At 51.2% G+C, this 24,305-nt stretch overlaps 13 protein-coding genes across 13 annotated transcripts; 4 read left to right on the forward strand and 9 right to left on the reverse strand.

Annotated features, from left to right (window-relative positions):
* Positions 1 to 10: 10 nt before the first annotated feature.
* AA0111_g633 (hypothetical protein) lies at positions 11 to 1,430 on the reverse strand (the record flags this gene model as incomplete). Its single annotated transcript, XM_028652540.1, has 2 exons — positions 11 to 865; positions 915 to 1,430. 2 exons carry the CDS (start codon positions 1,428 to 1,430, stop codon positions 11 to 13), a joined length of 1,371 nt encoding a protein of 456 aa, XP_028512227.1.
* Positions 1,431 to 2,105: 675 nt separating this feature from the next.
* Positions 2,106 to 3,232, reverse strand: AA0111_g634 (hypothetical protein; the record flags this gene model as incomplete). The annotated part of the gene is made up of 3 exons (XM_028652551.1): positions 2,106 to 2,220; positions 2,275 to 3,154; positions 3,205 to 3,232. The coding sequence occupies 3 exons, from the start codon at positions 3,230 to 3,232 to the stop codon at positions 2,106 to 2,108; spliced, it is 1,023 nt and encodes a 340-aa protein (XP_028512232.1).
* Positions 3,233 to 3,735: 503 nt separating this feature from the next.
* Positions 3,736 to 5,433, reverse strand: AA0111_g635 (hypothetical protein; the record flags this gene model as incomplete). Its single annotated transcript, XM_028652562.1, has 4 exons — positions 3,736 to 4,182; positions 4,227 to 4,755; positions 4,808 to 5,120; positions 5,169 to 5,433. 4 exons carry the CDS (start codon positions 5,431 to 5,433, stop codon positions 3,736 to 3,738), a joined length of 1,554 nt encoding a protein of 517 aa, XP_028512233.1.
* A 632-nt stretch (positions 5,434 to 6,065) lies between these two features.
* AA0111_g636 (hypothetical protein) lies at positions 6,066 to 6,637 on the reverse strand (the record flags this gene model as incomplete). Its single annotated transcript, XM_028652573.1, has 2 exons — positions 6,066 to 6,519; positions 6,570 to 6,637. 2 exons carry the CDS (start codon positions 6,635 to 6,637, stop codon positions 6,066 to 6,068), a joined length of 522 nt encoding a protein of 173 aa, XP_028512230.1.
* A 345-nt stretch (positions 6,638 to 6,982) lies between these two features.
* Positions 6,983 to 7,573, forward strand: AA0111_g637 (hypothetical protein; the record flags this gene model as incomplete). Its single annotated transcript, XM_028652584.1, has 1 exon — positions 6,983 to 7,573. The coding sequence occupies one exon, from the start codon at positions 6,983 to 6,985 to the stop codon at positions 7,571 to 7,573; it is 591 nt and encodes a 196-aa protein (XP_028512231.1).
* Positions 7,574 to 9,869: 2,296 nt separating this feature from the next.
* Positions 9,870 to 10,289, forward strand: AA0111_g638 (hypothetical protein; the record flags this gene model as incomplete). The annotated part of the gene is made up of 1 exon (XM_028652595.1): positions 9,870 to 10,289. The coding sequence occupies one exon, from the start codon at positions 9,870 to 9,872 to the stop codon at positions 10,287 to 10,289; it is 420 nt and encodes a 139-aa protein (XP_028512224.1).
* A 301-nt stretch (positions 10,290 to 10,590) lies between these two features.
* AA0111_g639 (hypothetical protein) lies at positions 10,591 to 11,430 on the reverse strand (the record flags this gene model as incomplete). Its single annotated transcript, XM_028652606.1, has 1 exon — positions 10,591 to 11,430. One exon carries the CDS (start codon positions 11,428 to 11,430, stop codon positions 10,591 to 10,593), a length of 840 nt encoding a protein of 279 aa, XP_028512225.1.
* Positions 11,431 to 13,678: 2,248 nt separating this feature from the next.
* On the reverse strand, positions 13,679 to 14,455 carry AA0111_g640 (Dolichol-phosphate mannosyltransferase subunit 1; the record flags this gene model as incomplete). The annotated part of the gene is made up of 2 exons (XM_028652618.1): positions 13,679 to 14,300; positions 14,355 to 14,455. 2 exons carry the CDS (start codon positions 14,453 to 14,455, stop codon positions 13,679 to 13,681), a joined length of 723 nt encoding a protein of 240 aa, XP_028512309.1.
* Positions 14,456 to 14,779: 324 nt separating this feature from the next.
* On the forward strand, positions 14,780 to 15,865 carry AA0111_g641 (hypothetical protein; the record flags this gene model as incomplete). Its single annotated transcript, XM_028652629.1, has 1 exon — positions 14,780 to 15,865. The coding sequence occupies one exon, from the start codon at positions 14,780 to 14,782 to the stop codon at positions 15,863 to 15,865; it is 1,086 nt and encodes a 361-aa protein (XP_028511848.1).
* Positions 15,866 to 16,501: 636 nt separating this feature from the next.
* Positions 16,502 to 18,294, reverse strand: AA0111_g642 (hypothetical protein; the record flags this gene model as incomplete). Its single annotated transcript, XM_028652640.1, has 3 exons — positions 16,502 to 16,837; positions 16,885 to 17,213; positions 17,262 to 18,294. 3 exons carry the CDS (start codon positions 18,292 to 18,294, stop codon positions 16,502 to 16,504), a joined length of 1,698 nt encoding a protein of 565 aa, XP_028511847.1.
* Positions 18,295 to 19,008: 714 nt separating this feature from the next.
* On the reverse strand, positions 19,009 to 21,123 carry AA0111_g643 (hypothetical protein; the record flags this gene model as incomplete). The annotated part of the gene is made up of 1 exon (XM_028652651.1): positions 19,009 to 21,123. The coding sequence occupies one exon, from the start codon at positions 21,121 to 21,123 to the stop codon at positions 19,009 to 19,011; it is 2,115 nt and encodes a 704-aa protein (XP_028511846.1).
* Positions 21,124 to 21,321: 198 nt separating this feature from the next.
* Positions 21,322 to 22,554, forward strand: AA0111_g644 (hypothetical protein; the record flags this gene model as incomplete). The annotated part of the gene is made up of 2 exons (XM_028652662.1): positions 21,322 to 21,437; positions 21,492 to 22,554. 2 exons carry the CDS (start codon positions 21,322 to 21,324, stop codon positions 22,552 to 22,554), a joined length of 1,179 nt encoding a protein of 392 aa, XP_028511851.1.
* A 64-nt stretch (positions 22,555 to 22,618) lies between these two features.
* AA0111_g645 (hypothetical protein) lies at positions 22,619 to 24,031 on the reverse strand (the record flags this gene model as incomplete). The annotated part of the gene is made up of 3 exons (XM_028652673.1): positions 22,619 to 23,792; positions 23,861 to 23,921; positions 23,971 to 24,031. 3 exons carry the CDS (start codon positions 24,029 to 24,031, stop codon positions 22,619 to 22,621), a joined length of 1,296 nt encoding a protein of 431 aa, XP_028512310.1.
* Positions 24,032 to 24,305: the final 274 nt, after the last annotated feature.

Here is a 24,305-nt window from a genome sequence, read left to right on the forward strand (position 1 = left end):
CAGATAGGCTTCATTCTCCGTCCTTCTGTGGCAAGACGATTAGATACAACTTCAGCAGTGGCATGACCAGCTTAGCCACATAATGTACCACAACACCCAGGAAGCCATCCAGGTTTATGCTGGGAAAGGTAGTTCCTCCGCTCTTCCGAACCCAAGAGAAAGCTCGCGGTATCATGGCTCTTTCGTACTTTTCGCACGCATCCTTCACTTCCTCATATGTCGGGTGTTCTGGGCCGACACTGGCTAATGAATTCAAATGAAGCAGCCGAGGAAGTGCGTCGGCACAATCTGCCAGCGCCTGGTTACCTCCCTGGCCGCGATTGGGTTGCATAGCATGCATGGCATCTCCTATCACCCACACCCGGGGATCTCCCTTGCCATCTCCCTCCTCCTGAGCTCGTAACCGCCAATCCGTTCTGGGTTGTGTACTAGCACGTAGTTGCGTAACGAGCATATTGGTGTCACCGGACTCGTCGTCTCTGATGTCGATCATCCTATGGAACTCCGGCGCCCATTCCTTGATCGCATCGCGACAAACCTTTCTGTGGTCTTTGACCTCCGAGACTTCCTTGAAGGGAATTTTGTCGACTGGGACAACCAAACCCCAGTAGAAAGATGCTTCCGACTCGTTATATTGCAACGCAACCTTTTTGTTGACGCCCTTGTGGTGTTCGTCCGCCACCTCCGCTTCTGGGAGATACAGAGCATAGTAGAACGACATACTTCCGGCGAAGACGATGACAGGTCCTTGACGCAATTTGGGAGGCAGGCTCATCATGCGATTGAATGGGAGGTTCCCCTTCGTTAGGAAAGCCCAGTGACTATCCAAAAGCTTGATGTTGTTCAAGCCAAGCTGCCTGTTTACCTGGACAACCGTTAACCCTTCATCTACCCTAACATTACGTCACACCAACCTTGGAGTTCGCCCCATCAGCTCCTACGAGCACATCGCACACATCATCAGTACCGTCGGAGAAGTAGACCTTAACCCTCTCTTTGCCAGTCTTCTCAGTGATAATCTCGTAGTGGTCAAACCCCTTTCCATACTTGATCAAGCCGCTCTTCTTTATCGGCTCAAGCAGTATGTCTCTTAAGACGACCCTGTTGATACCAGCGGACTTTGAATAAGTAGGCAACTGCGTTAAGTCGACGATTTCTTGGAAGTTCGTGTTGAAAAGGGAAGGCGCTGTTGCTTGTGCCCCGGAGGACTTTCCAAGTTTAGCACTTATCTTGCCAATGTGGTCATCAGTCAAGCATGCGCGAAAGCCTGCCTGAGATCCAGGTCCTAATCGGATTTGGTAACCCTCTCGATTGGAGTCCGCTCTATCACGCTCGTAGACCATGACTTGGACGCCATCGTTTCGGAGACCGTTCGCTAAGAGAGCACCTGCCAGGCCGCCGCCAACGATGACAACTTTGAAATCGGCCATTTCGAGAGACGAGAACAGATTTGGAGAAAATTGTTGATAGATAACGGGCAAATGAAAGGATTGTGGACACGCGAATGATTATAAACTTGGAGTGGCCGTCTTCCACTACCCCGGCTTCAACAACCACCGACTAACCCGCACTTCGACGATTCAGTAGCCTAGCATATACGTTGTCAAACGCGGGGTTACTCAATCACTATGACCGACTGTGTCGGCCCATGGTGGACACTCTGTGTGGAGTGCACGCCATGTGGTAATGAATTGTCGAGTCAGGAGATGTTCATTGGTCCCACCATGAGCCGCCGGCCCCACAGACATCCCCGTCACTTTACTCGGCTTCGCACAACGATTGCCAGACCATCCACAGCGAACAGCGATGCATCGGCGTCTATTTTTGACCGGCAGCCGGAGGTGTGTATCCATTCTCGCAGGGCAGTTGCAAGGAACGTATGCACAACATTGAACACATGACGCCGATTGGGGTAGTGGAGGTAGGAGCTACCCTTGCTTTTGCGTAAGGGAAGTTGCACATACACTGCGACTATGAAACACAGACTTTCACTATGAGGTTCAACTTCCTCTGACATGCCCGAGCAATGGCATCAGCGGATCAACTTTAAAATATCTCGACTTCTATACAAGAATGACTAAATACTGATGTACAGTAGCCCATAGCTAGATGTCTAGGTTTGTGCATTGCCCAGGCATTAGGCTCAGTACGCTAGAGGTTGTCTCCTTCTCTACGCTTGTCGTAGCTCCTGTGACATCTACTTTGTATGGTGCAATGCAACTGGACCAGCGATCAGCCGTAATCCCTCCAATGCAGCAATATTGATCGACTTACCTATCGTCATGCAGACACCAGATCACTGTTTCCGGTTGATCGAGCCACCGAACTTGCTTTACAGCAAACTGTGCAGCCGATCCATTGAAGGGACGTCCATCGTGGTTCGCTCTCCCAGCGATAGCGAGAAGCGCAATCTTCGGCTTGGGCTCTACTCTCGAGATGACACCCTCATAGGCACCTAGATGAGCGTTCCACAGGATTGCGCTACCATTGATGATTATATTGAACATGAGCTGGCCACCATCGCAATGTGAGAAGAGATTGGTGCTCCTGTCGTGGACATAGTCAAGGAACGAACGCATCCCGTCATTCATCTTGTCCTTTGGTACGAGCTTATCTAGTTGTAAGAGGCCATACTTCATCCCATTGGTAATGTCCAAAGTGCACGTATAAGGAGAGGCTTCTCCAGTGTACACGACTGCAGTGTCCATCAGATCGGGATGAGGATTGGGCATAAAAGCATGTAATGATGGCCAGACATGTACTGCAAGAGAAGCGAGAGAATGATCAGGCATTTTCGGCTGGTCTGGAAGAGCTTTGGCTGTTGGAACCTCGCCGCGCCTTGCTTGATCCCTCACAGTACGCGTGAAGAGCGGTATACGTTCTCCGCCAGATACAGGCATAAGTTGCTCATCCGGGACGCCAGCGGAACGAAGGAGATTGATAGCTTCGCAATTTGCAACAACGATGGCTCCAGTTTTAATCGCGATGCGATCGGCTCCTGGAAGGTGGTCGAAGTGGGCGTGAGAGATGAAGATGTAATCCGCTTCGTTCACGTTGTCAATAGCCAAATATCGCGGCAATACGGAGGGCCGGTCGAGCCACGTATCCAGAAAGATAGTAATCCCGCTGGTTCGAAGGCGAAATGTTGTCGCACCTACTGAAGTCAGCGTTCCATCTTATCGTATAGATGCCACTGAACCATACCAAACCATTCTATTGTAGTACCTGTCATCGTGTTTGGCATGAACTTCGAGCGTATCCTTCTGATCAGGTGTATTCAAGATGACTATGCATGCACGTAAGAGTAGTCAAAGACTTACTTTATGTTTGGCACCAGGGTCCGTAGGTTGCCTACTAGCAAGTCTTTGGTGGGGGCGTAGCCGACGGGGAACGCGATCTACTACTAGACTATTCTCGGCCGATTCGGAAGAGGGCGGGGATTGAGCACACGAGGCTGAGGACACGCCAGTATGTGCGACGAAGCTAGTGGGCGCCACTCACGTTTCGTACATTGATTCGTACCATCAGGCTAATGATCTCTTGGATCTCCCGAATCGCAACATTGTTCATTGCATACCACATAGTTTTGCCAGCTTGACAGATGTGACGGTGTTCTTGTTTACTTCCAGTCTCTATCTCTCACTACTTTTGCGCTTGCTTTGAACAAAACAGATGCCCGATATATTTATCAAGCCTGAATTCATATTCTCGCTGTCCTCATTCAAGTCTTCAGCACTACAACTTGTCCTCATGTACGTAAGTACGGATACCCGTCCCCTCGAACGCGCTAACAAAGTAGTCTAGCTGTCTGACATCGGACTCCGTCACTGTTTCGTCGATCGTGAAGCGAAATCTTGCAACTAACATTGCGAGCGTGAGTGTGATCTCCGCATATGCAATGTTGATTCCGAGACACTGCCTTGCACCCTTGGAGAAAGTTACGAGATACCTCTCCAAATCTTTTGCATCTGCAACTAGCCATCGGGATGGGTTGAATACTCTGGCATCTTCGCCCCAAATGCTCTCGTTATAGTGCATCGAGTAGGCAGACATGCCGACAATGGTTCCGACGGGGATGACCTTCTCGTCAACGACGAGTGGTTTCGTTCCGTTCGGTACAACTCGCGGAAGTCTTCCAGGCACTGCCATAGCGCAGCGCAATGCTTCCTTTACACAAGCAGTCTGATCGCGTTAGCTTTGTTTTGCTATTCATCCAAGAATCATACCAGATATGGAAGTTGCTCGAGTCTAAGAAGGTCAAAATCGTGTTCTGCCGTAATACCAGCGTCCTTCATCTCATTCCTCAGATTAGTGAATATTGTCGGGTTCTCTATAATTGCTTGGACGGCAATTGCGAGGGTTGTAGCCGTTGTATCAGATCCTGCAATCAAGATGTCCGAAGCTTCAGCCTGCACCAGCTCATCGTCCAGATGCTGCATGGCATCGAACACGATCTCACGGTTCAGGCATTTACCGGAACTTTTCAAACGTCTGAAGTTGGCTACTGTAGCAGCAACCGCACGAATGAGGCCCTGGAACTTCGCTGCTGGCTCGCTAAGTCTTGCTGCGACAGCGGGCGGACATTTGTTAACGATGGTTCGGATGAAGGGGAAGAACAACAGGTCCCATAGCGATTCTGAAGCCAGGTCAAAACATTCAATGAAAGGTGTGTTGAATGTGTTGTCTTCAGACTCGATAGTCAGATTGAAGGATTCTCCGAAAGCAACTTCGGTAATGAAGTCTACCGTTAGACATCTGTGACACGTTTGTTAGCTAATCTCCAATTGGTTTGCTCCGATTCTGGTACCTGAAAGCGTGATACAGATTGATCGCGCCATTTCCTTTCATCTCATCTATTCTGTTGCACATAATGGTGACCTTGGCGAGCAAGATCTTGTTCATGGCTCGTACAGATGACTTCGAGAAAAAGTTGCTGAGTAGCTTCCGTCGCGCACGGTGCAGTTCTCCGTCATGCTCTACAAAAACGGAATGGGGCGTGTTGAAAGCATCATAGAAAGACCTTTGTTTAGGGAACGTATAGCGTTGCGAGTAGATGGTGTGGTAAAGCGTGGGATCGGTGATGTGTAGCTCGTTTGGACCGATGCGTAGTACGCGCGTGTCTATCTTATCGTCAATATTCTGTTCGGGGAAACCATTCTAAAGCATACCGTATGTCCGATGAAGGTGCTCGAGAACTTCTTCAATTTTCCCATGCTTGCTCAACGGGTATTGCCACCAACTTGAGAAAATCGCTTTGTAGGGTCCAGGAAAAGATGCCAATGGATGGAAGTAGACCAGGTAAACTGCTCGAAACGATCCCAAAGTGATTGCGAGGGAGATGATGAAAATCGTTAGCTCAAGAAAGGAGCAGTCGCCTAAGGCAGTGCTTGCCAAGCTTTCCTGGAGACGAGGAATGATGGTTGCGCGAAACATCACGGACCAGATAATATGGCAGATAAGTGCAAATTTCGAGCCATTTTCATGGATCTCTCTTATATTATACAGTAGCTACTGTCATTCCAGAGAGATCAACGTTGAAACTCCTAAGTCTGATTACCTTGTGTTGTGGAGAGTCGTCGTACGCAAGCGACCTATTGCCGACGGGGCGGTGGCCGCGGGTCCCTTGAACGTTCTCGTTAGCACCACCAGAGTTCCGACGGGGCTGCCACGTCGGCAACTATGAATCAATGTCCAATGAGAAGCTTGATCGATGTAGGCTGAAGTGCGGAGGTGCCAACATCATGCTATTTGCGCGGAGTTCGCGTTGAGAAGAGGCCGATCCTGTCACCTGCTGCAGTCGACTTGAGACGTCGCGACTCACAGCACCGGAGTTAAACTGACTCCTGACTCACCATGCCCTTGTGGGAGGGTTATGAAATGGTCAAATACATGCAAGCCGCAACGGCGAAAACTTTGGCAAGTAAAACCGTAAACGATGTTCGATGCTATATGATGGAAACAAGATCTCGATCACTCGAGGTGACACATCTCAACTCGACCGAGTTAGGCTGCTAGCTAGCGCTAGAGGTTCACTTTTGGCCGTATTACTCGTCATCATCGTTGCATCAAGCTCGAACAGCATTGTCTGGGATCCGTCCTTGCACTTGTCCCGACTCAAGGGCTCTTACTCGAAGTCGAAGAAATTCTAACTCAGTCTCTAATTCCGTGAGGTGGTTCCGAAGCTTCGTGTTCTCGATCTTATATGCTTGACTTTGTTCCTCCATCCCTCGTATCTTGGTGGTCATAGTGCGGATCTTACACGTGTAGGTGGCGGCTTCTGCCCTCATCTTGGTGTGTCGCTGTTTGATGGCCACGTTGTCGCTTGATATCGTGTTGCTCTCCCGCAGAGGATTGGCATAGGAGGCCATCAGGTTGTTCAAAGACTGAGTCGTTCGGTCAAGGCCACCATGCAGCTCTTTCGCGACCACTTTAGCTTCTTTCTTTTCTCGCTGGAGCCTTACGTTATCGGCTTCTTGGTTTGCAATGAATGGCAGATCACTGGTGGAAGGAATGATATCACTGTGATATGTTAGTAAGAAACGTATAAGTGCTTGGCCGGATTTGCTCACAGAAAACGATCATCCATTGGTACTGTATCGCTTTTTAGCGTTGTTACACCGGGAACGGAACCACTCATCTTGGTATTGGTATAGAGATAGCTGAGCCGAGGATCACGCGCGTTGTTATGCGTGTTATTTGAAACCATATAATGACATTGACGGACTGGTGAGCAATTCGAACACAAACAGATTCTGTGCATACGCAGCTTGGATAGAAGGATTGGCTCAGGGTGTGGGGTTCGACAGCGTGCGGGTATATATAGAGGCCTTGGTAATGAAGGTGAACAAGAATATTCTAGGTACCGCAAGGCCGATACCGCATCATTCGAGCGCTCTTACACCGACACTGCGCTCTCAACCACACCCGCTCTACAGACAGTCCGATCAAGTTTTCGCAGTTCGATCTGATTGACGCAGACACGATGCCGCGCGGTAACCTACTTCGACACCTCTTCAAGCATGGTCCACACACGAGATCAAAATCCCATAAGCAATCGTCGTTAGTCAACAAAGCTGGAAAGCCAGCGGCGATCACATCCGAAAGTCCCTCACAAACACTATCACCTCCACAAACATTCAAGGCCCCTGCCATTCATGTTCTGCCTCGGATTACCGAAGAAGACTCCGTTCCTTCTGCGACCACACCGTCTCCCGTAATCTCAAGCGCAGGAAGCACAGAATCTGATCTCCTATCCATCACCACTGTCCTCGACATAAACGCGCCTGCCTCCCTGCCGATCATTGATCCAGCGACTCTCACCACACGCGATCTCGTCTACGCCGCCATCGATGAGTCCACAACAGCAATTGGTACTCATATCGACACGCTGGAAACTACGCTGGCGCTACTCCAGGCCATCACTGGTTTCAGCGAGACGGTCGAAGTGCTGAATCGGGAGATGGAAGACAAGAAAAGGGTATGCAAAATGAAGCTTAGGGAGCTGGAAGAGTTTGAGAAAGCTGTAGAGAAGATGAGTCTTCCGGATGACGAGGCTCATGTAGCGCAAGATTGATTGTGTCCGCCAATCTAGGAGGTAAACAAGCAATACCAGAACCCGTGCGCGAAGGTGGAACGGATTGCAGATTTGTTTAACTCAAAACTCTGGCTGTCGTTCTTAACGCGTCTCTCTTGTGGCTCACGATCACGTGTCGCCTTTCTGGCTAGCTACCTATCATCACAACGACTATGGTCAAGCGCTGCATGGAGTTATCAATCATACAGAAGTTCACATCATCTGACTACTTAGAAGCAGTGATATATCATGGTAGATAGCAATTTCATGATGACTAACTTTGAGATGTCAGGAGTATATTACAGGACTCATGTAGGTGACAGGCAGTACTTAAGTGATTACTTGTGGTCGCTTTCGTCTTTGTTCGTTCGTAAAGCTGGAGAGAGGACCATGCCAAGAATCAACACATAGTTTAACAGACTGTAGACACTTTCGAACCGGAAAATGGCCTCGACTGCTGCTTAATGTTGGCGAAATTGGCCCGCTTCAAACTCCATCCCACACTCGTCCACTGTCTGACCTTGCTTAGTGATGTGCATGGGCTGTGCGACCTAGCGAGACACTTCTCTACGAATATGAACTAGAGCACTCTTCAACCACCATACTATCGAGCACGTCCTCCGTCGTGCGTATCATGTATTTGAGCGAATACGGAGCTTAGGTAGCTAATTGTGGGTGTCGAAGGCAACTTCAAGAACTCTCTAGTCAGATGACGTACGTCGTGTTACTGATATGATCATGACACCTGGCGTGGCAGTAATTTTTCTGGAGATCACTGGCGCTGCTGAGGTCGGTATAACACGCCAGCTAGTTTCGCTCGTTAGTTGAGATAGAACAGGTTGCGAATGAGATCGCTGTCACCACGTACCAGCATTCGTTCTCTGACCATCTTCAAGCGGGACAGGCACTCAGGGTGAGGCAGCATTGATTGACAAGCACACCGAAATCTTTGAGACACATACAATAGTGGTTTCAGTTATCGTTGGGGTGGTACAGAACCGATGGGTACTGGTCTGACCCCCTACCATCGGAGCTCATGCGCTCGGACACCTTGGTATGTGTCTAGAGAGTGATGTCATGCACGTTGCGGTCAAGATCCACAACATAGACATTATTATGGCATGTTATCACCACGATATACCTCAAAGATCAACATGGTGGTTCTCAATCAGAAAATGCTCATGTGCCTGAGCTTTCGAAATTCTCCTCTGCATGATCCGACTTCATTCGTACCTGCCGGTCACGAGCTCAGCATCCTGACTGTGGAGTGGAGTAGTGCCGGTTCGTGCCGATGCACCGGCGGACGGGAGGAAGCCACTGGTTTCTTCAGGGTCATAGCTAGTTCAATGAGTATTGTAGTAAACCAGCAATCCGCAAGCAGAATATGATTCAAAGGCAATGCATGTTGCCAAGATTGCTAAGGCGTGTTGGTACTGGTCCCGTGGCTGGTAGGGAGTCGCATACTGAACGGAGAGGATAGCGATATAAAGACATGTCGGCACGCGTTGCCCTCAGTGGTGCAGGTTTTGTGCAACTAATGGTGTAGCCGAGACGACGCTAACAGATGTTGAATCGAAAATGTGCTCAAAGTCTGCTATTCCCGACCATGCCTTCCGGGGATCGGGGCTATGACGATCAAGCTGGCTGTGTCAGAAAAAATACGCTGACTCGATGTGTGCGCTTCCGAAAGTTGCCGTATGCTGTCGTGTTGCGCAGCGGCAATGACCGCAGAAGCTCGAAACAGCCATCGGGAACTAAAATCGGGCGACGTCTGGAGGCCTGACAGTACGGCGGTTGAGCAAATGACGCTCGTAGCGGCTCGCCAGGGCAAACGAGATGACGAACTCAGGCAATGCAATGGTACTAACATGAGTAGCTGAGTCGCACGTGCACGAAAAAGGCAGTAAGTATGAGGTTTGGGAAAGGTCCGATACTTCGCTTCATCGGTAGTTGACTCAGGCATGAACATTTAGCGCACGGTCTGCATGATCAGCCTCGTGGCAACCGAGCGGCAAGTGGGACCGATAAAAGGCAGGGATGGTCTGACTAGATGACACCGGCACGCGGGTAAGCACTCTCCATATGGAAGATAGCCGTCTCCTGTTTTCTTGCCTGAAATTTCGTTCAATTTAATTGAAATCTTCTTCTATATACCCATCTCTTCTGTTCCTCGGAGACCTTGTCACTCCAACTCCTTCCATTCTTTTGAACCAGTACATGCTAAACATCGGCCGCATATCATCATACCGCCGACAAAACACCGTATACACATAAAACACCAAACAACACCGCAATCATGCCGCATACGATGTTGACGAAGACGAGTACATATCCATACATTCTCACCACAGTCGCTACGAGAAAGGAAGGCGTTTCACGCCAGGAATTTCACCGCCATAACGAAGAAATTTATGCGCCACTACTCAAGAAGGTTGCTGGGAAGTTGCATCCGCTATCCTGGACAAGGTACTACCATGTCGACGAATCGGAATGTCCTGTTGGAGTTCCTCGTGTGTTGATTGGCGACGATGACGGTATGGACTGGGATTGTATGGGTGTGATGGCTTTTGAAGATGAGTTGCACTTGCAGCAATTCATTGCGTTTATGCATTCGGATGATGCATTGCCAGTGCTGGAAGAAGAGGAGAAATTCGCCGAGACGACAAAGACCAAGCTGCTGTTCATGAAGAAGGGCGTTAGTGTACGGGAGAGTTAGAAAACATGGGTTGTCAGGAGTTCAGGATGGAAAAGTGAAATCGGAAGAGCGACTTTGGGATGGTTTTCGTGAACCTTACGTTCTCGCAATTTGCGAGGCTGATGAGTGGGCTTGATGACCTCTCTGTGAGAGAGTTAACCCTTGCAGAAAGTTGTAGTGATTACTCAATTCGCGGCGCTGGATTTTGAGATCTGCACAATTGCACATCAAGGTTTTCTGAAACGAGTTTATTTTATTCATCTTCGGCCTCTATTGGACGTTCCCTCAAGGTGCTGTTCTCGACATACCTCTCACGCCAGGCTTACGAAGGTAGCCAATTTGCGGCCCAGTCCTCTTGACTCATGGCCGGTCCCCATGATGCCTCCACACCCCGCGTTCTGTTACCCCACCGGTCGTAGCCATCGGACCATAAAATTGGAACCGTGTCAGTAGCCGATTCCAAAGTGGCACCTTCTGCCAATTGTACATCGCCGCCATCCAGGATCCAGATGTGATTCGGAAGCAGGGCCATCTTTTCATGATGATACATATGCCGAATATGTCTGTGATTGGTCTCACAAACAAACCAAAGTTGATCGTCGTCTTTGAAATTGGTATGAGTAACGTGCACCGTCACGACCGTGTTGTTCCAAGACTTCTCGGAAGACGCAGGGGTGAGCTCTGCAGAGCGATACCTTGACCTGGCGGCTTGGTGCATGAAACGAGCGACATTAGGCGACAATGCTGGGTCCGTAGACTGAAGCTTTCTCGTCTCTGGTGTTCGTCTAAGAATAGCTTGGATGTCGTAGTCTTCAAGGCCTTCCACTGCATTACGTTCTCTGGGTATTTGCGTCGTCAAGCACTCCAGTATCTTGCAATGTCTCATCTTGGAACCACTCTTGCTGAATTCGATGATCTTCGTTTGCGATTCTTCAATGAACTCTTGTATCAGCCTTTGGATAATGGGTCGGACTTCTGCGCAAATCAGCTTGCTAGTACGTAGTATAGCTGTGGGCAAGTGCCGTGTGACCAAGATGGCGACAAAACCGTCTATAGAGACTTCAGTGTGCTTGACCTGACGCGGTAGGTGTTCATAGACAAGTAAACGTATCTCCGTGGGAAGTCTCAAAAACGGGAACGACTCGGATTGGGCAGTTGACATATCGGCGTGGAATTATAATTTCTGATGACCAAGTGATTGCTATCGGCTATTGTTACTAAGAAGAATTGAATGAATATCGACGATGTTGGCGGTCGTAGTTGCGCGAACCTAGAGGAAAAATAGGAATGAACGTAAACTTATAGCACCTTGGGAGATGATTGCAAGATGGGAGGAGAGACTTAATGTCTGGTAGATATTCGATTCAACATTAACCTATCGGAGCGTGTGGAGATGACAGTAATGCCGTGATGATGATCCCCGCGTCAGCCGGAAATACCGGATGTCCGTGTCTTGAAGAGCGGCTGGTAGACACAAGAGTATTTGTAGGGTTTGTGAGCGATACCAAGCGTCTGACGGTCGGAGATGATCGGCTGAATGCGCGCGACGAAACTGGTTAGCAGCTTCTTCAGCAACAGTGAATGGCGGCATATGGTAAGTTTATAACATTGAGGTTCGCATGCGAAGCATCAGAATGTTTGAGACGCAGAGTTCACAATCTTTGGGCTTCTACCGTGGTGTTGTGCTCTAATCATTTTAATCGTACAAAAGAGCTCGAAGTACAAGATCGCCTGAAGACTAATGGCACCCTAGAGAGATTTGTAGCGGGTCATAATTTTCCCCACATGGGCGCAGAGTCCGGTAGTTACATTCGGGGGCCGCATGAACAAAGATCTCCAAACCCTTTACATAGAAGGTAGCCATTCCTCGACCCAAGTTTCCTGGCTGATATGAGTAGTCGAGACATCGTTGAAGCAATTGGATTCATAGAGCTCCTGCCAGTCAAGTTTGGCGGGAGTGTTGGTGGCCGTCAGCTTGATCTCCCCACCAGGTGCATGAAGAACCATACAGGTCTCATCCACTTGAGCACATGGATCTGAGTAAAACGAACGCTGGAGCGTTGTGTTTATAATGTCCTTTCGCCTATCAGCATCCCGAACCAGACGACAGTGATCTGCTGTGCTGTCGAAATCGACGCGAGATATAACCGCGATAGTGTTGCTGGTCGCTAATGTAGCTTGACAGATAAATTGTGTGACCTCGCGAGGTGGTTCGGTTTCCTCGGGATGGTAGACGAATTCTGGGTGTCTTTGACTGACTCTAATCATAAGACAGGATCGACCAGGCTACAATGGCTGAGCTGTTTATCCCACATGTAGGTACCAAGATTACGGAAAACTTACAGCAAGCCTTTCACGTTCTGTCGAAACGGCTCTAAGGACATCAATCATTTGCACGTAGGAGTCATGTTCGATGACCCTTGGCTGCGACTCTTTCACAAAGGTCCGAATCAGAGCGGCAACAATATCGTGCGCTTCAGCGTATATTTCACAGCTTGCACGCAACAGAGCTGTTGGAAGGTGACGTGTGACCAGGATGATCGAGTCAATCTTGTTGGTATCTTGATAACAGTTCGCGAGGTGATATCGAAGCTCAGTATGCTTGATCTGACGAGGGAGTCGCTTGTAGATCATGAGGCGCAATTCTGTGGGAAGGCTATATATTGATGTGAGGTTAGCGTTTGTCTCAAATATAGTTCATATAGAAACACATACTCCATGAGGCGAAACGGCTCGAGGCTGCTTTGTGCTGACATCGTAGCGGCAGGCTCGGTAGGTGCAGCAACGAGACGCTCCATCGTCTTGTTTTGAGCGCGATTGTAGTAATCAAGCGATTGCCAGAGTTGAAGTGAGTGCGAGGCAGGAGTAGGCCGCACTAGCGTCGCTTGGCGTGCCAAATGGGTGGTGGGCGTTGTGGTAGCAGAAAGGTATCCGTAGTCGCCTAATTAGGTCATCACAGTGTGAAATCGTTGAATCGCTATACATTGGGACTGGGTCACTACAGAATTCTCGCCTTGAGAACATCTGAATACTTTCTAAGCCTCCCAAGGCGCAAAGCATAGTACGATAGATATCGACCTCCTGTGAGCGTTCCAGGAATCTGTGCAAATACAGAAACATCGGCCGTGACACCGGCAGCAAACTTGCATCTTGCGGCATCGTCGAAAGGGAAAGCTTGGGACGTATCGGTAGATGCTCGCGATTGACTGAATGTAGCAGAACCTACGATGATCATCTTTGCAAGGAGATCAGAGTTGGGACAAGGACCGTGACAAGAAGATTATGAGTTAAACATACTATTCAGACAAAAGAGAAAGATCAAGTATACCACTCTTTTCCAATCCAGGATATCGTCAAGGCCATCCATCCCTACCGGACGCCAACGCCATGCAAGCCCTTCTTCCACTCTCTTAGACCTTCATCCACAGTGCCAACACACCCTTGGCATACTCCACAATCTCATCACCACCCAGCTTGCTCTCGCCATAAAGACGGTCTACAAACGAGATTGGCACCTCCGCAACCGTGCATCCCATCGCCTTCGCCCTAACCATCATCTCCATCTGGAAAGTATATCCCTTGCTCTCGGTGCTACGAATAACCTTCTGGAGCACCTCCTTCTTGTACAACCTGAACGAACCCGTCAAGTCACTCACGCCTGGCCTGAGCACAGTGTCCGCAAATAGGTTGGCGCCCCTAGACACAAACTTGCGCTTGAGATCCCAGCCAAATACACCACCATCCCCCGCATACCGTGTGCCAGTGACGATGTCGTAGTTCTTGGTCTTCTGCAGCGCAATCATGGGCGCAATGAACTTGGGGTGGTGCGAGAAGTCGGCGTCCATGATGATGACGAAGTTGCCGGTTGCGTATTGCAGGCCGTGGACGTAGGCGGTTCCGAGTCCGAGTTTACCAGCGCGGGCGCGGATTTGGATGCGCTGAGGGGTGTAGACCTTTTGGAGCTGGGCGGCGATTTCTTGGGTACCGTCGGGGGAGCCGTCGTCGACGATGATGAGTTCCCAGTCGAGTTTGCTGGAGGGAAATTAGCATTGGCGTCATGTGTTGTAGAGTTGTCTTGCGACGTACTTCTCCTCGAATGTCTTAGCCAGGAGCCATGTTATTATGGGCAGGTTGCGACGCTCGTTGTAGGTGGGAAGAAGCACCGAGTACTTGTTGGTATTCGCCATGTTTGGTTCGGCTGTTGTGTCTGCGGAATTGGGTGAAAGAGCGACTGCAGGTGAGGGTTGACGTTGGAGGTTGAGGATTCGCGGAGGTGATCGTGTCCGCAAGTAGCTCGGACCCTGACTAGCCTCTTTGGATCATCTCCTTCCGCAATCCCATCAGGGAGTTTGGGTCCACTTACACGTCGATGCGATCTTGGTCCGACATTGCCGTGTATCTATCAGCATTGTCGGATGAACGCTGTGGGGTCGACAAGGTATCGCCGTTGAAGTGGCCGGTTCGCATCACGCACCCGACAGACCTAGGTAATCTCCGTCTCTGTCTGCAGCATGTCCGGAAAGAAGAACCTACTTCTTTGTCTCGACGCGTTCGGCACACTCTTTCATCCTTCTAAACCAATCCCAAAAGCCTACGCACAAGCCGCAGCCCGTCACGGCATCAACGTAGGCGACACCAGAACCATCCATGAGGTAGGTTCAAGCTTCAGCTCCGCCTTCAAAAAAGCCTCTCAAGAGAACCCAAATTATGGAAAGGCCACAGGCATGGGTGCAAGGACGTGGTGGTCAAACGTCATAGAAGATACTTTCAACCCTTTTCTCAGCGCAGGTCAACCCTTCCCACCTGCCCTTACCGAGGAACTTCTTCGCACGTTCTCCTCAAGTTCAGGATACGATCTGTACCCAGACGTTCTTTCTCTTTTTAGAGTACTGCGAGCTCACTCGGAGAGAAAGAAACCTTCGGCTGTCTGGCCCTGGGATAGAACCATTGTGGGAATCATAACAAATTCCGATGACCGTGTCCCCGATATTTTGAATTCACTGAACGTCAAAACAAGCTTCCGTCGCTACGTCCCCGGAGCTCAAAAGAACAAAGAAGAACAACACAGAAACAAACAGATCGACGATGTACATTTCACTGTGCTATCCTACGATGTCGGCTTCGAGAAACCAGATCGACGTATCTTCACTGCTGCCGAAGAGATGCTAGCGCTCACACTGGATAGCACAGGGTCCAGCTCGGATACCCCAGCATCATCGTTTGAGAAACTTTATGTCGGAGATGACCTGACGAAAGATGTTTTTGGCGCTGAAGATGCGGGGTGGTCTAGTGTGTTAGTGAAGCGAAGTGAGGGTTATGGATTGAAGCTGTCGGAGGAAGAGTGTGAACGAGAGGGAGAAACTGGAGGGAAACGGACTGTGTCGACAGTGGGCAATTTGATGGACCTATGTGCATGGAGACCGGGGAAAGACGAGACATCTCCGGTGCGGTATGTACATAGCTACGAGCCTCAGAGTAGGGTGGGGAAACGTGAGAAACAGATCGAGATGACACGGGCGAAGGCGGCAAGAAGGGAAAAAGGCCGAGACGATACAGACACTCACTCAACAACCAACAATTGCTACACACAGCAATAAAACAACAAACCTGCATCGAGCACCCGTTCCGATGGAGAACAACTGGATATTCCACTACGACAGGCAGCACGGAAACCGGTTGTAGCAGGAACTCCCCCGAGGCCTCGAGGAATCACCGTCTTTTTCTCTCAGAAATCTGCATCAGATAAACAGTGCTTTTCACCTTGTACTTGCAAATCAATCATTCATGCACACATACCATATATCGTGCCATACATTTCGTTTCATGTCACTCCACACTACTAGACACACCAGTAATGCATCTTGCACCAGCTCATCCTAATCCCAAACCATCAACCACGCTTCTTGCCTTGCCGAAGCTCACACCAAAAGAGAACATACGAAACATGATCATGTACAGAATTCATCAGCCAGCCCAGAACCGAACCCGGCACCAAGCCTATTTTATCCAAAGGCCCCCATATCCTTACTTTTGCAGGATCCATGCCAATTTGCGCCTAGAAGGTGATGCCGGCCGTGGTGCCCGCGAGGTATTAAGGTTTGGACAAATGTGGCATTGCAGTATTCGACTCGTGGGTGACCGTTATAATGCGAACAGAGATGTGCTTGTTACACGACGAGGGACAGTACAACCTCCACTCAATCAAATGCGGTTTGAAAACGAATCTTCATGTCTCACAACTCCTCATCTTCTTCCATCTTGGTTTCGATGGTGGGGATGTTCCCGTCGGAGTTTGCTCGTCCTTGGTGGGCGTCCATGAGCGCCTGGCCCAAACTCTTCCGAACATTGTCATCGAAGCCAGGTAATGAAGCGCGCTGCTTCTTGAAAGGTGAAGCGACGGAGTTTTGCGAACTTGGCTCGGCGGTGGCATCTGTAGCGCGTGGGGACGACGGTCCAGCTGCTGACGAGGCGTCGGGGGCTGGTGTACCCGAAAGAGGAGATCCAGTGGAGTCAGAGTGAGAGGGTCCTGCAGGACGGCCTAGAGGTTCTGCGGAATGTTGACGCTTGAGCTATGAGGTGTTAGTATGGCAACTTTTGCTTCTCTATGGAGACATACCTTGATCTTGCGCACACCCTCCGCGAGCTCACCCTGTCTATGAGCGTCTTCTGGCGACAGCATGCCCTTTTCGAATACCTCCTTCTCATCCTCCGCGTCCTCAACCTTGACATCGTCCTCATCATCTGCGTCGCTGTCCATGGCATCTTCCTTCTTCTTGTTAGACTTGGGCGAAGTCTCTCGGTAACCACCAAAATTCTTGGTTCCGGCGGCTGCGTTCAGGGGCTTGAGGCTGCCAAAATCAAGCGCTCCGGATTTCCGCTTCGATTGTGGCGAGGTGATTGTAGGCTTCTCCTTTGTGTTCAAGATGCCCATCTTGCGCAGTTGGCCTGTTCTTTGTTAATTGAGATCCAGGAATTTTCACTTTGCATGCTTACGCTCTCCGCGGTACAAGAAGGTGAATACTGCGTATGGCTTGTCCGGGGGGTCTATGCCAGTCACTGTTTGGGTGCTGATAGACTTGGGATCCAACGTCTTGGGCTTTGCGAAACTCGTTGTGTGGTCAACGTCTTCGCCCTCTCCTCCTCCGTTTTGTTCATCGTCGTCGTGTGCATCGAACTGAGGTGAGTACTCGCCGCGCTTGATTTCTCCAGACGCTAGCACACGGAACAAAGCGACCTTGATTTGTCCAGCTGCCTCGGGCATGGGGGGCTCGTCGTCCGAATCGGAGTCGGTGGTGAAGAACTCGTCGTTGCCGGAAAGCGTCTCGACGGGCGCGTCCTTGCTTTCGCTGTAGCGCAATACACCGTTGCTCGAAGCTTTCTTGTCCTCGTCGCTGCTGTCCATGGCCTCTCTCCGCTTTGCCCGCTTCTTTTCGAGACGCTGCTTTCTCCGCTCAATCTTTGCGGCCACATCTTTGTCCTTGCCCTCGAGATCCAGGCCGTTCAGCCATCGCTCGAGACCAACCTCGCGGAAGAGAAACTCGCGCTCTGCAAGACCCCCACCTTCTGACTCTGGCACGCTGACCCACCGCGAGTTGACCCACGTCTCTTCGCCGCGCCGCAGCAGGGTCGCTACTTCCTCCTTCGCCCGGCCGTCAAAGTATATGTATGCAGCAATTGTCTCGTTCGGCGAAGTGGTCAGAGGCTTGTACGGGGCTATCGTGGGACCGTACTTGCCCCGCTCTCCGGTTTGACCAGGGAGGCCACCGACAATCTTAGCCTTCGGGTTGGGGTCATCTTCAGTCGGCTTGGGGGTAGAGTAGGGCACGTGAAGACCTGGAGTGAGCAGGGTTATCGATATCGCGAAGGAAGACTGTTCAGGCTTGGTAGCGCCAGGCGGTATCTTCGCAGGTGGGACGGGGATGTACGAGGTGATACGGTGATGTTTAGATTGCTTCTGTATCGAGTATTCTGGCAGCGGATTACTGTCGGCATGGATGCTGACCGCAAGCCCTAAGAAGGTCGGCATCTTGGTACAGGGTTGTGGGTGTTGTGAGGACGACTGTGAAGCTGCGGAGATGGCAGCGGAAGAGCCCTAACACAGTAGTCTTGGCAAGATTGTGAGGAAAGAAAATATCCCTGCGATAGAGCGGCTGCCGGAGGGGCAGCTGCGCGACTAAGTGGGCGAAGTTTTGGCTGGGAGGCGGTGTGAGGTAGCGACTACAAGTGTCTGTGTTGTTGGTTTAGGCGGAGAGCTTCCGTAGCGGGCGGTCCCACGAGGTGTTGGGGTCCACGGCGCAAGTCACGAGCCAATCACGCTTGCACCTGATTTCGATTGCCGTCTTCAAAGAGCCACCATATTTCACTTCATTATCAGGTCAAAGGAAACATGCTGCAACCATGTGTTTGGTCAGGGTATCGAATCAGGGGACGTGCCTGATGTCGATCAAGCGTGGGGTCGACATGACTAGCGGCATGGCGCGTGTGTGCTTCCTCGGGGCTGAGGGCGGAAGGTTGATTCACAGACATCACATATACAAAGGAATTTTAGAAAGTCGGTGATCTTGCTCATGTACCTTGAGCGTGGAATTTTCATCGTCCATATCGTTAGTAACAGTGGGGCATCGAGAACAGTAGTTGAGGTCTGATTCTTTCATCACCGCTCTTTGCTTGCTGGCGGCGTTGATGAGCTGGTCCGACTCCACTTCTTGTCTAGGGTATCATCTATAGTTCTATCACTTGCTTAGTCCTCCTCGTCCAGTGCAAACATGTCCTCTGCCTTGGGCCTCAGCCGGCGAGCTCTGGCAACAGCCGTCTCTCCAGGTATCTCAACTTCCTTGGGGTCGGCTGCTTTGGGTGGATCTGTCGGCGCGACGGATTCAGCTACAGACACCTCTGGAGTCGCTGTCGCAGACGTTCGTTCAGGCTCGACAGTCGCATCTTCCTCAGCCTCGTCGACCTCCATCGCCTGTTCAGCCTCTTCAGTCGCCTCAGAAGTCGGTATCTTGCGGACCACGTTGCCCTTGCGTTTCCTTCGCTCTGCTAACCGTCTCGCCTCCTCCTCTTCTTGCTTTTGTCTCTCCCGCGCGTTGAAAGCCTCGTCGAGATGTTTCAGTGTTGCATCGTCGAACAAATGCTCCTCCTCCCAGACTTTGAGTATAGTGTTGACTTCTTCCCGAAAGCTCCTCTCGGTCATGCGACCCATCTCGAGTTTGGCAGGGATTTGTTCGAGGTGTTCGAAGACCTTGCGATCCACAAGCTCCGTACCAATAGCTAGACGATACTTGTACGAGACTCCTGACTCTTTAGCCGTGACGAAGAGCACATCAGAGATGATGCGCAGAGCGTTCAGCGTTACCTGCCGAAGATCAGGACGCCGAAGATCGTCTTTGCCTTCCGCATCGCTTGCACGATTCCTCGCGTTTGCATCAGTGAGCTGAAAAGGCTGTATGATATTGGACACCAGTATGCTAGTGACCTCATCCATGCCTTGACCGGCATGTTCAACAGCAAAATTCGATATAGCAGCGATATCATCAGCAACGATGCTACCAGGAGGAACAGTGGTGAGCATCCATAGAAGCATTGCTCGTGACCTAGGGTCCATAATGCCATGACCGTTGTCGACTCGTCCAGGATAGTTGTCGCCAACTGGCAGAGGCTTGTACTGTGGCTTCTCTTTCTCTTCCTCATCGTCACTATCCAAGCTCTCGTCGTCGGACTCAAAAGCTCCTAGATGGTCGGCAAACTCGTGGGGAAGTGGATCCTGCGGGCCTCGCCAATCGCCATGCCGCTCAAAGATCTCAGGATTGGGGCTATCGCACACGATCTGATGTAAGCGCCAACGATAATACCGGTTGACCGGGTGCTTCTGATCGTATAGCCAAGCGAACCGTTCCTCGTCTTGGACTTGCGGATCGTTCATCAAGGCAGCTTCGAATTCTACGCCTCCAAGTATGACACCTTCTATGGTCTGATGCACCAGTCTGAGTGTAGCGACATCGGGAGGCTGGTTTGCGGTGACGATGAGCTGTTCAGTATCCTCGCGCGGCCTGTCTCTGCCACCTCCACCTCCCCCACCGAGATCTGGCGGAGGTGCAAAGCCCTTGGGTAGTTCAGGCGCCTGCCACCGCGCACCAAATGCCTCTGTCCGCTGCGCTGTTTCTGCTGAACGACCGCCCAGGTACCTGTCTAGGTGTAGATAATAGCCCTTGCCCAGATACTTCTTATCGTTGAGCTTGTTCATTGCATCGTCGAGGTCTCGCGCGCTGGCATCTTTGTCGAAGATGACCTTCATCGTCGCCGATGGTCTGCCCTTTGGTGATGGGCCTTGCGGTGGTATCTTCTCGACACGGGTGATTTTGAGCGACGGGAAGTCAGCGAAGAGCTCTTCTACACGACGCGTATCTATTGAGGGTGGGAGGTTCGAGGCTTTCGCTACGACGGTCGTGTAAACGTTTTCTGGCTGCTTGGGGCCCTCGAGTGATGCGGGACCTGAAGGTGCATTTCCTCCGAATCGTGGCTGCATTTGTGGTGCGAGACGCCCCGGCGCTGCACCGGGTCTTGGATAATCATCGAGAGGTTCGGTTTCGAGGGTGCCAGGGCCGCTCTTCATCGTTCGCTGTCTGCCTGTAAAGTGTCTCTTACTCCCTGTTGGCACAAAGACATCTTCCTCTTCCTGCTTCTCGGGCTCCCCCAGTATGCTCCTCTCTGCGCCATGCTCCGCCTCGAAATCAGCCATGACCTTGTCGAGCGCATTCTTCTCCTCGCGCTGTTTCGCTTCCTCTTCTTCCTTGGCTTTCGCAGTCAATTGCGCCTTGGTGGCCTTTGCGGTGCCTAAAGAGAACTTGAAAGCCATGTTAGCGAATGACTAAAGTATGGTCGTGCTGGATCATTCCATAAGGTGAAGTCGAGGTTGAGGTTTCGAATGTCAACATTGGAAAGTTAAGCTTGCGCGTGAGGGTCCAGACTAGCGTCAAGTCCAGGGCTTCCCCACGGCCTCGGAATCCCGAACAACGTCATTTCATCTTGACAGCACCAAACTCGGGCAATTACTATGACCTCGGCACAAGACGTTCAGATTCTCCTCCGCTTCCTATCGCAAGACGCTAAGATACCTCTCGCCCAAGCCCTATCCAAAATCAAAGACTTGCAAGCGGCGAGCCTCAACACGTAAGCACGTGATAGCGTACAACCGCGTCACCCACTGTGCTAACGTGCGCGTAGTCCATCAGATCTCTCCAATTCATCCCATGAGACCCTAAAGTCCATATTCGCAGATGAGAAGGTCGCGCGCCAAGTGCTCAATGCTGCAAAACGACAATCCAAAAAGCGATCGGCGGACACCTCCTCAGCTGCATCTGCGCCTACAGCAAAAAGAGCGAAACCGACATATGGACAACCCCTCAATGGCGCGGATCTCGAGGCTTCTCTAGCGCTCCCAGAGCCAGAACTAGATGAGAAGAAAGTCAGTCTAGCTGTCGTCTACACAAACCGTGCGCCACTCGTTCTCGCCTTTGCGGTAACACTACTCAAGTTTACAATGCCTGGCCAACCAATATCCAGTCGCCTCAGTCTAGCACAAGCGGTCACTTCTATGAATAGCAAATCAAAGGCCGTACACATTGGAATTGACAAGGACCAGCCTGCTGAAGAAGAAGGCTGGGGAGAAGGACAGCCGTTGTTGCGGATCATGACGAGAGAGGTCAGGGTAATGAAGAGGTGGGGCTATGAGTGGGAAGGCAGCGATGATACGACACAGCAGAAGATCAAGTCTGAGCCGGATGTTTCGAATGGTGAGAAAGAGGAAAACCAAGAGAAGAAAGATGAGGTGGAGAAGGAGAGGGAGATTGCGCTATGGGGTGTGGATCTTGAAGCGCTCAGGAAGGCGCAGACCTCCAGAAACGGTTCAAGCAATCTGCCTATATATCCCGCGCAAAGTGCAAGGGCGTATCTGATGAAGGCGTTCGAGACACCTGCCGCAGAGGTAATCAAGACAGAAGATGTTGATGTCAAGATAGAAGGGCAGGCAGTGCCGAAGCCAAAGGGCAAGCGAACAGCTGCTGTCATTGCAGCAGAGAAAGAGCACAATCTTAGTCTTCTGTTAGGCGCGCTAGAATTACTCTATGAATCATGGGCAAAAGTACTCGATAAGGAAGACCTAGATAAGCGGGCTTGGGGCTGGTATGTCCGCGTTCGACCAGAGGTATCTCAAGGCGCTGCAGGCTGGGGTGGAAAGGGCAATGTGAAACTATCAGATATCCTGGCCTTGAGAAGGCCTCCGAGCTAGCAACGAGAGGAGACAGGTCCAATTCACTACGATGAAATCTTTCATGACATTCAAGAGCAGTCATCTACAGCTTGAACTCGGCGTTACTCAGCTCCCAGCCCACTCCACCACCTTCTCTCCTCCCAGCCAGCCTCTCAGCCAATCCAAGTTTCTTGTCCCTATTTCTCTCTGTACACAACTCATACACTGTGCTCAGGTTTAATACCAGCGAATGGAACGGCGGGCTATCATCCACAAGCTCACTAAGGATACCCTTGGCGTCCGAAATACGACCCGTGTATAGTAAGCACACGGCCAAATTCTGCGCTACCATGCCATCTTCAGGATGTTGCTCGTGCAGGGTCTTGAAAGACTCGGCAGCAGCTTCATAGTCCGAGTCGGCGAGTTGGATCAGAGCGTTTAGTGTGCCGTCTACGAGAGCATCTGCAGAGGCAGAAGATGCGCGGGCTAGACAACGCCGTGCTGATTGCATATCACCAACCCTCAGCCAGACGAGTGTTTCCATGATGGATATCTCCCTTGTCTGGTCACCGTCTGCTGCAAGTGTTGCCAGGTGTCGCCCTGCGCCCTCAAGATCACCCATCTCTACCAACACGTTCGCGACGCGGATACCGCAGTCTCGTAGTCTCGACCGCCACATTGCCTTGTCGTCGTCTGAGCTTGCTTTAAGGATGCTCTCCCTACACTCTCGTGCAAGCTCATAGTATCCCATTATGCCCTTCCGCCACTCTCCATAGCCCAGTGCTGCCAATCGAACGACGAGAAGGCGTAAATCCCAGGGTACGAGATGCGCGTTCGTGAGTGGGTGTCGGTAAAAGGCGCTATTCAGGTCCCCCAAGACCTTCGACTCCTGAGCAGCGAGGGCATGCTCCTGCAATAGACAGAGACATGCCAGGCGGACATGTATCAGATGTAATAGTGTATCGTGGTCACCTGCGGCAGCCGAGATGAGGTTGCGCGCGGCGGCGATGGCAGCCAGGCGATAGTGTCCTGATAGGAGAAGGGTGTCTATGGGCGAGGATATAGGCGGCGCATGCGGCGCATTGAGGAAGGGGGCCGGTACATTGTTCACGGGTAGGACGTGGTACGCCTGGGGGTCTTGCAGGAAGCTGAAGTCCTTGTGGGGAATGTCGTCGATGCCGCGCGATGGGGCATCGTGGGACGGCTGCGGGGAAGCTCGAGGCCGCGCCGGCGACCGAATGCGCGCAGGCAGGCTGGGTGTGCTCTCAGCAAGAGGGCTGCATCATTTTGTAAGCGTGTTTCTTGGTGTCGTGTTCCATGCCGGCTGAATAGAAGGGGCGCATACTCGTCTACAACTATGTCATCGACGTCGAGCGGACCTTTTGTGCTACGCCGAGGAAGGGCATCTGCCTCTGTTAGTCATGCCAACGTGGATGAGTGCAGCGGTCAACACACTTCGTCGTCGCTCGTCGCCCGACACACTACGACTATGGCCTCCTCCGGGTGGAACCTGCATCGTGTCGATTGTCGCTGCTGCTTAGACGGCTGTCACCAGCGCTCCGATGTTCGGCAGTAGGCCATGTAATTGCGGGGATCGCCCAATCACGACCCCTGCCACCGGGGTGACGACTCCACTAACTTTTCATATGCGCCACGAACCTGGGCCAGAGGAAGAGTCAAAGGCGAACGGCCAATTGACTCAAAACCGTCCGTCAGCTTGCCTCCCACTCTTCTCTTCCACGTCTTGCTTTTCCCGTCTCTGCTGCTGCTCTCCCCTCCGTGTATAGTAA

This window comes from Alternaria arborescens (genome assembly GCF_004154835.1).
Source record: "Alternaria arborescens strain FERA 675 chromosome Unknown contig_1, whole genome shotgun sequence".
NCBI lineage: Eukaryota > Fungi > Ascomycota > Dothideomycetes > Pleosporales > Pleosporaceae > Alternaria > Alternaria arborescens.